We start from the raw sequence: 9472 nt of genomic DNA, 5'->3' as shown, positions 1-9472 counted from the left end.
CAGCATGTCACAATCTTGCATGAAAACAAGTTGTACTGATCTGTTTAAAGCACAATACCAGTGCATTGTACAATTTTGACAATAAAGCTAGGAAAGAAAAAAGTAGACCTTGCTCTCTAATAATAATAATAATGAGCCTTTTATTTCAGGACTATTAAGCACAAAGCTACACAATGGGTTATCTGTGCCCTGCCCACCACGGGTATCGAAACCCGGATTCTAGCGTTGTAAGTCTGCAGATATACCGCTGTTCCACTAGGGGGCAAATTGTTAAGAAAATATTCATTTACATTTCAATAATGTTATTTTATTAGATTTTCTGGGATCCTACAGGTCCGTGCGTTAATCTGACGTCACCCAGTGGGTCTGCGGTAAGTTTACATACTTAAAAAGCTAAGATCCGGGGCTCGATTCCCTGCTGTGAACAGATAACCCATTCATTGTAGCTTTGCGTTAAAACAACGATAATAAAACAAGTTAATCTGATCTTAACTGGAATCACTGTTTTTTATTATGCTAAAACCCATTTTCGCAGACATTTTGTACTACTGCATAAATACGTATAAAAATATTATTAAACTTAAAAGGTCTTGGTGCTGTAGCGACTAAATTAGTACCGATAACCTAAAAGAGGGGCGTGAGTGAAATCTACACAACAACATCCATCCAAGCACGCCCATGTTTTTACGTGACTTTAGGCTTAAGCTTATTGAAAGAAAAAAAGAGAAGCCTGTCGTAATGTGTTCAAAAGGCCCAGCATAGCAAGAAGTTAACTCGATACATTGATATTAGGAGGTTAGATGACCTCATTTCAAGAGTGATAGAATTACTAGGTTTGAATTTGCGTTTTATTTCCAGTGTTCCGTGCGGAAACAGTCTCATATTTCCTGGCTTGTAAAGACTTTAAGCCTCAATTACGACTTATTTTCACAAACACCTGCTTCCTTAGTTTTTTTTTTCTTCTCTTTTTCTGCTCTGGCAACAATACCAGTTCTTGAAAACTATTTCTAAGTATTTTTAAATTAAATCAATTATCAAACCCACTAATATATCAAATTCCTTGAATAACGTAGTTTCAAGTAACTTTGTTTGAATTACTCGAATTTTAAAACTATTAAGTCAGATTATAACTATACACAGACTTTGTTTCTTTGTATTGTACACACACACATATATATATATATAAATATAATAGTATTATCAGTTGTATGTCCATGTAACTACTTCGCAGGGTGTAGATGGATCTTCATCAAAATTGGTGTGCAGGTTCAATAGGTCAATGCGGGGGTACATACAAATTATTAAGTTTGCATTTTGCGGTTTCTATGGGCGTTTTTTACCGCTACTTCACCCCTGTAGATGGATCTTTACCAAAATGTGGTAAGGAAGTTTATTGAATCCATGGGGAGATACATGCAAAATTGGAGTTTCACATTTTATGTCTTACAGTTTTTATGGATGTTTGTTACAATAACATATAGAGAAAGCAACTTTTCATGTCCTAAGATAACTTGTCATTAATAGTGAATTTACATAACTTAAATAAAATACACAAAAGAACACCACCAGTACAAAAGAAAAAAAACTTCAGTCAGATATCTACTGCAAAAAAACAAAATCAACGACAGAGATGAAATAACGGAAATATTGAAGACACAATTATGTAAAAATGGGAAAACAACATAATGATTATGATTCATAAAAATAAAGTAGTGAAGTACAAGGAATACAATGAAAAAAAATTTGCCTGAAAGATAAAAGGAAATTTATCAATCGAAAACAAAATACTAAAAACAAATATAATAAGACAATGAGAAGGCGGAAGAGAGGGAAAAAAAAGGCAGCAGTGTATGTTTGGAGGTTTTGGTTTCAAAACAGACGTACCCATTGAACCATCGGGACATTTTTCTATAGCTATTTGTCCTTCCCTTGTCCAGTTCCAATGAATGCGCCTCAAGATGACCGGTGGACAATACTGTGCACCATTATATACTGCTGGCGGCGGTGATGGACTTTGATATAGGGTTATCGTCTCTATATTAAATAAATATATAGTCAATAACTTACAACTCAACCTACTACACATTTTAACCACCCGAAATAAATAAATAAACGGTTTATCTTTAGCAAGTGTTTTATTAAGTTTTTTTTGCGTTTTTATTTTATTTTTTACTTTATAGCATAAGGTATTGTACTCAAAACTGGTATTTCAAACATGAAAATATATAAGACGACAGAAATACGAGAAGAAATAAGAAATGATAGAATAATACAAATATTAAAAATAATTGTCTAAAGCAGGGGCGTTATTTGAGGAACAGGGGGCGTTGCAGTTTATGTGAGACATTTCTAGTCAGTCCGGATTAATACATATACGCAAATTACACCATAGCGTACGGCCCCCCTCCAACTTAATTGGGGGGAGACCGCGCGAGATCACCATTTTTTGCCCCTCCCCCAAATCTTTTTGTGAAATGACACCCCTGATTTAAATTACATTGGTTTCTTTGTGAAGTAGTTCAAACTACGAAATCAGTTGTCCGAAAATTCACACATTAGTGTCGCTTCAGGTTTTTCTTATTACAGAAAATATTAAACACACACAAAATTTCTTGTGAAGATAGATATTGATTGGAGGTTATTTGGATAGTTTAAAGATTTTGGTAAAAGTACACATTCAAACATGGGATCTTACTAGTAAATAGTTTGCAAGATTTTTTTTTTTCGCTTATAAAATCTGTCATTTATTCACGAAGGACAAATGTTTGTAGATATTCTTAAACTTATCTAATTATTCCCCGTTTATGTGCTACAATTTAAAAATAATGACACATTGAAATAACTTCTAAGAATGTTTAAATATAAAGTAAAATGAGAGGTGTAACAAAGATCAGATGTAGGGGGCAGTGCAGTACGTCTCGACATAAACGCGACGAATGAAGTTTATTGAGAGCCAAATGTAAAAGTGACACTTTCTACAAACTAACATGATGAAACAATTACAATTAAAGACTCTTAAATTGACCACATCTTTCAAGAAAGTTTTATGTATTCTGTTCATTTTTCTATTGACCAAGCTACTTCATCACAAATTTGAAAGGTTGTTGGGTAATTTTTTCTAGGACAACACTCTAACCTGAACACTCACCTGGTTGAAATCTAGTAAATGTTTTCTCATATTCGAAAGAACTATCTGAGCTTGAAGATGAAGGTTTGAAAAAAGATGTGGCAACTGTGGATAAAGTTGTTGTAGTAGTAGGACGTTTTGTCGTCGTCGTCGTCGTTGTTGTTGTTGTTGTGCTTGTAGTTGTCGATGGGGTTGTCGTCGTTGTCGTCGTAGATGTTGTTGTTGTTGTTTTAGGTCTTGTTGAAGGTATTATTATTGGTGGTCTGGTGGATGTGGAAGATGTCGTTGATAATGTTGTAGATGACGAGGGAGTAAATTCTGAAAAATATAAGACTTGACATGATTTTTAAAATACTGAAATATCAAAAATCAAACTACTAAATAGTCTCCAAATCACTTGATTAGCAGTTACTACACTATATACCTTAGATGTGATTAGGAACACTGTTATTATATAAAAAATGCCATTTTTAAATACATTATTAGGCCCTTTTCAGCCGTCAGGGCATAATAATGTGATGGCCAATCCAACTATTCGTTGGTAACGAGTAGCCCAAGAGTTGTCAATGGATAGTATTGACTAGCTGCCGTCCGTCTAGTCTATCACTTCAAAATTAGGGTCAGCTAGCGCATATAGCACTCGAGTAGCTTTGCGCGAAATTAAAAAACAAACAAATAAACAAAATAAAGAGCAAGCAACTTGTCTTTATGTTTAAAACAAATGAAGCTTTATAACACAGACTATATTCATGCATTCAACATTGACAGGGAATTAATATCTACATAGATAACACTGGGCAAAGGGCACCTGAGAAGGTATTTTTGCCGGATCTGTTATTTTCTTTATAATGAATTATTTTAATTATAAATCAAATGAAAACTCTCAGTATCTATCAGTGATATTCATAATAAAATGTCAAAGTTCTGTTATTAAAAAATGCGTTTTGTCAAAGATCAAATCAATCTGAACATGCCCTAAGGCATGGGCGGCGCTAGGCACTGACCTACAGTGCCAAAAGCCCAAACAAAATGCTTGGTTGTTTGTTTGTTTGTAATTAAGCACAAAGCTACACAATGGGCTATCTGTGCTCTGCCCACCACGGGTATCGAAACCCGGATTCTAGCGTTGTAAGTCCGCAGAGATACCGCTGTGCCACTGGGGGCAAAATGCTTGTTATAAAATGCTAGACAAAATAGGCCCACAACACCTCAGTCTAGACAACTGACAATTATTCTCCTGCACCTCTTCATTTACCCCCCCCCCCGCCAGTGGCACAGCGGTGTGTCTGCGGACTTACAACGCTAGAATCCGGGTTTTGATACCCGTGGTGGGCAAAGCACAGGTAGCCCATTGTGTAGCTTTGTGCTTAATTACAAACAAACAAACAAACCTCTCCAATTATGAATTATTTTTCTGGTAACAGAATTTGAGCCACTAGGAATATTCAGCTGGTTTTAAACAAGCACGAAAAAGAACTTTGACATCAAACGTTTCCTTTCATAACCCTAGAAATACTGACGTGGTCCCCATTTTCAAAACATTTTTCTAAATTATTTCTGCGCTAAGTTGTTTGTGGATCCATGATTTTAAACCACACAAATACTCGATTGTTGTCTCGGATCTTTCCAGTGAGCATTGTTAGAGGTAGAAGGCATAAAATTACTCAATATGATGTAATATGTGGACTCTACCGGTAGTAAAAGTATTCTATTATTATATGTGGACTCTACCGGTAGTAAAAGTATTCTATTATAAATGTGGACTCTACCGGTAGTAAAAGTATTCTATTATTATATGTGGACTCTACCGGTAGTAAAAGTATTCTATTATTATATGTGGACTCTACCGGTAGTAAAAGTATTCTATTATTATATGTGGACTCTACCGGTAGTAAAAGTATTCTATTATAACATGTGGACTCTACCGGTAGTAAAAGTATTCGTTTACAAAACGCCGAACTTTGTTGCCATGGCTGGGATACTGTTTGTTGTACGTCTCTATATGGATGGTTCTGGTGTCCGAAGTTGATCACAATTCCTTTGTTTTACAACGCCATTAAGTACGAGAGATACCCTCGTCTTGGAAATTCTAATTCCACGATTTGAACCCTCTTTATATCGCGTCGTAAAGAGCTTTTTTCATATCCTTCTTAAAAACGATTAAATTTCGATTCCATTACACTACCTACGAGCGTCGAGCACTATCAAAATGCAGTTACAATACATGCCGTTCCACGATGATTTTATATCGACTCTAGTTATCACGTGGCTTGCTGATTTGCTTATTCAAAATCGTTTCAATAAAACTTACTCGAACCCTTTGTACAATATCGTCTGCGTGGTATAAGTAAACCTTAAAATAACTGAGTAATTTGTTACATCTGAAACAGTGGCATTATTTTAAAGAACGAAACAACATATACAGCGGGATATTGACGTTTCACCACCGAAAATACCTAAAGCAGAACAAAAACCCTTCTTAAGAATATAATAGTTAAAAAGTCGAAGAAACAACCCATGTCTGAAGAGGGAGAAAATATTTCTGCAAGAACCAAATATATAACTGAAATATATTAAAAGTATCTAGCAATTAAACAATCTGACACATCGAAATAATATATCGAATTTAATGTCTGGGTTGTCTGCTGTGACTAGACATTTAGTTATTTGAATTATCACTGCTTTGTTAATATCAGTTAAAATAAGTAATATTACAATCACAAGAAAGAAAAATATGAACAAATGTCGTATATTTGTTGTTTTAAAATTGTTGTTGTTTTTTTTTAACTCGTGAGTAGCAAAATGTCACCTATGCACGATTATATAAAAACGATCACACTAAAATAGTTATTTTATTAATTTTTCCCGATTGCACTTCCAAAAGCAGGAATACATTTCCAGTATGTCTCACTTTGGGTTCCGTTTTCTTCTCGGGAAGGTCAATGATGTATTAAGTCTCATAATATATTACAACAGCCTTGTCTCCACCACCCCCCACCCAGTTTTTAGTCCCTGCGGGAAGTGCAAATTGTGATTCATTGAAAGGTAAACTCAACAGCTGTCTGTTTCGTTATCAATCAGCGAACACGTTGCTAAATGACTTTAGAACAAACTTAAAAGTGTGGAAATAATGACCCACTATGATGGTGTCGAAAACTTTAACCTAATTACACTGTGTTATCCTGCCCAAAGAGTTGATGGTTTCCATAAATAATATCATACTTTTATTTCTCTTTTTTTCCGGAAAATGTAAAGAACAAAAAGGATAATTATTTCATTTATAATTATTCATTAATTCATTCGTGGATACTTGTGTAAGACTAGAGGAAAGGCAGCTAGTCATCACCACCCACCGCCAACTCTTGGGCTACTCTTTTACCAACGACTAGTGGGATTGACTAGCGCACACGGTTAATAGAGCGAGCATATTTGGTGGGACTGGGATTCGAACCCAACACCATCAGATTGCGAGTCGAGCGCTCCTAACCACCTGGCCATGCCGGGCCAACCCAAATGAAAACGGAGCTAGAAATGCTGATGTTTAGTCTAGGTGCTATAGCAACTAATTTACACCCAAATCACGTGTCCATCCTACAGTAAAACGAGTTGCCATTTGCTGTTCTAAAAAAAAAAGGAAAATATAAATTTTCCAGTCTGGTTTAAAAGATGAAAGAAAAAAAATTATGTCGCAGTCACAGCTCTGAAAAAATAAAAACGTATAATTACATATAAGAAAAACGCCGCATCGTTCAACCAGAACCAAAACGAACTGGTTTGGGAAAAAAAAGTGTTTTTATTACTCTTCTTTTTTTTAGATCCTATAATTGAATAACTTATACTGTTTCGTACGAAATGTTCAAGAAACGAAACGGAGAAAAAAATAAATCAGGTTAATATACTTCGTTATCACTGAATATGAAGAAAGATATGGGAACGTAGTGCAACCAAAATAAAGCCCTAAATTAAGTAATGTAACGCCATTACCTGATAGCCAGTTCTAAAAGCGTTTTACACAGTCTACACCTTCCACGCAAAAGAGAAACTTAAATTATGCTAGTGGTCACGCAAGTTTAACGATAATAAATGTGCTATCATTATCATTAAAACGAACCTTTCACCCACTGAGTGCATTTTTGAATTGCGTGACTCATGTTTTAAGTCTACAGGCAACAGGCGTCATCTACCGTCCACGGCTTCTTCGTATATCGTGGGTCCTGGCATTACGTACCCACTATAAAATAGGTCATCTCAGCTCTTCTAACTTCAGAATCAATATGACGCTCACAAGGAATTCTAGGTATTTTACAAATCAAATCAATTATGTAATTATAAAGCATTGGTCCAATTAGGGTAGCAACTGTCATGAAATACCGCAGTCAGACTAACACGGTTTTAAGCACTTTATTGTAAACTAGTCCACAGAGGTTTGTATTATAAAGCAAAAGAAATGATCGAGTCCGGCTATAAATACATTTATACATATCGAAAACTCTTTTGATAAATACCAGTATTAATGGGTGCTAATAATTCGAAGTTTAGCGATTTACATCTTTGGGCAGCAGACAGGGATTTTGTGAAGCTAAGTAATGCGGTTAAATCTTACAATTTGAAGTTAATATACACTACAACTACTCGGTAGCGGTTAGTATAACTATAAAAAATCTGGTTTGGCTATAAGCCTGATATCTGGTGATTTGGGTGTTTTATAACTTAGTTAACACATGCACATTAATTTATATTTAATATCATTTTCTAGGGCCTATAAAAATAAATATCCTATGTATCAGCACAAACTTTCACTATTTTTAAAGTCCCTCAATGGCTCAGTGATACGTCTGCAAGCCTTCAATGCTAAAAATTGGATTTAGATACTCGTGGTGAGCAGAGCACAAACAGTTTTTGTGTAACTTTGTGCTTAACAACCAATTAACAATTTTTACAAATTACTGCAAACTTTTTTTGTGTGTTGAAATTTTTTAATGGAAAGAAGGTAGAAGAAAAAATTCAGATTTTTGACACACGGATCTAACTTTATTTATGTAACTGTAGCTGATAAAAAAAACTGACTGGACGTGTGTATTACACATTTGACTATATTTTAACACACGGATCTAACTTTATTTATGTAACTGTAGCTGATAAAAAAAAACTGACTGGACGTGTGTATTACACATTTGACTATATTTTAACACACGGATCTAACTTTATTTATGTAACTGTAGCTGATAAAAAAAACTGACTGGACGTGTGTATTACACATTTGACTATATTTTGACACACGGATCTAACTTTATTTATGTAACTATAGCTGATAAAAAAAAAACTGACTGGACGTGTGTATTACACATTTTACTATATTTTGACACACGGATCTAACTTTATTTATGTAACTATAGCTGATAAAAAAAACTGACTGGACGTGTGTATTACACATTTGACTATATAGCATCAAAAACAGGGACCACAACAAAAACTTAAAAAAAAACAGTACATAACCAATGATAACTACGTTCACAAGTGGTATGTTATGATGAGAACAGTGGGATATCTTCCTAAACTTAGATGTCTGATTTCCTTTTTTCTTTCTTTCTTCTTAAGCAGCTACTAAACTCTGGTTCTCTTATATCAGCATTACATGTTCATAGATAAGTACAACAATATTTTTCAATTATTAATAATTAGGTATTGTAGAAGGTTTCAAATACAGTTTGATATTAAATGTAAGTTTATTCACATCACTGTAAGTCTCTTTTGCATTGCCAGAAATAAATATATTACACAAATGTTCAACTACTACTATTTGCAAAGGTCAATTAACGTGTGAGAGAGACAACATAAATAATTTGATTCACAAAAAGTTAATTAATATTGTTTTGAATTAGGACCAGTGTTATTCCTTCAGCTTTGTTTCCAACAATTTTCTGCGTTTACAACAACAAGGCGGATGAACATTGATGATTTAAGTGAGCAAATCTACGAGAAGGAACTGGAATTTTCAACGTGAATAGCAGGCACCTCATGCGCACGTGAACTAAGCAGACAGGTCAGAGACCCCTAGTACAGAGGTATAGCAATCCCCATAGTGTGGTGAGTGAGTTGGAGCGGATGACAAGGCTTTAGCCATATTGCTCCCAAAATTATAGAGAATAAAAAAAAATGTCTAGTGTTGTTATCTTGCTTTAAAAGTTTTCTCGGATTATAATTTTTTTCTAGCTAAAGCACTGACTGTTCCAAACTTTAAACTACTGACCAAAGGAAAAAGGAAAGGAAAACACCTAGCCAGTAGCTCCCGCCGACACTAGGACTTTGTTCGACTCTTTAAATCGATTGGTTTCTTTTGAATTT

General features: G+C 34.7%; 1 protein-coding gene across 2 annotated transcripts in view; it reads right to left on the bottom strand.

The window, feature by feature from the left end:
• The window catches only part of LOC106463000 (latrophilin Cirl-like), an 84410-nt gene that overhangs the window by 28343 nt on the left and 46595 nt on the right, over window positions 1-9472 (bottom strand). For both annotated transcript variants that reach the window (XM_022390401.1, XM_022390402.1), the window contains exons 4-5: window positions 3149-3445; window positions 1885-2034 (exon numbers count right to left, since the gene is read on the bottom strand). In XM_022390401.1, coding sequence (XP_022246109.1) covers window positions 1885-2034; window positions 3149-3445 — 447 coding nt within the window. The remainder of the gene's footprint in view (window positions 1-1884; window positions 2035-3148; window positions 3446-9472) is intronic.

Source organism: Limulus polyphemus, unplaced genomic scaffold (genome assembly GCF_000517525.1).
Source record: "Limulus polyphemus unplaced genomic scaffold, Limulus_polyphemus-2.1.2 Scaffold1297, whole genome shotgun sequence".
Lineage (NCBI taxonomy): Eukaryota > Metazoa > Arthropoda > Merostomata > Xiphosura > Limulidae > Limulus > Limulus polyphemus.
Note: the sequence above shows the minus strand (reverse complement) of the source record. Positions and strands in the feature narration are given on the sequence as shown.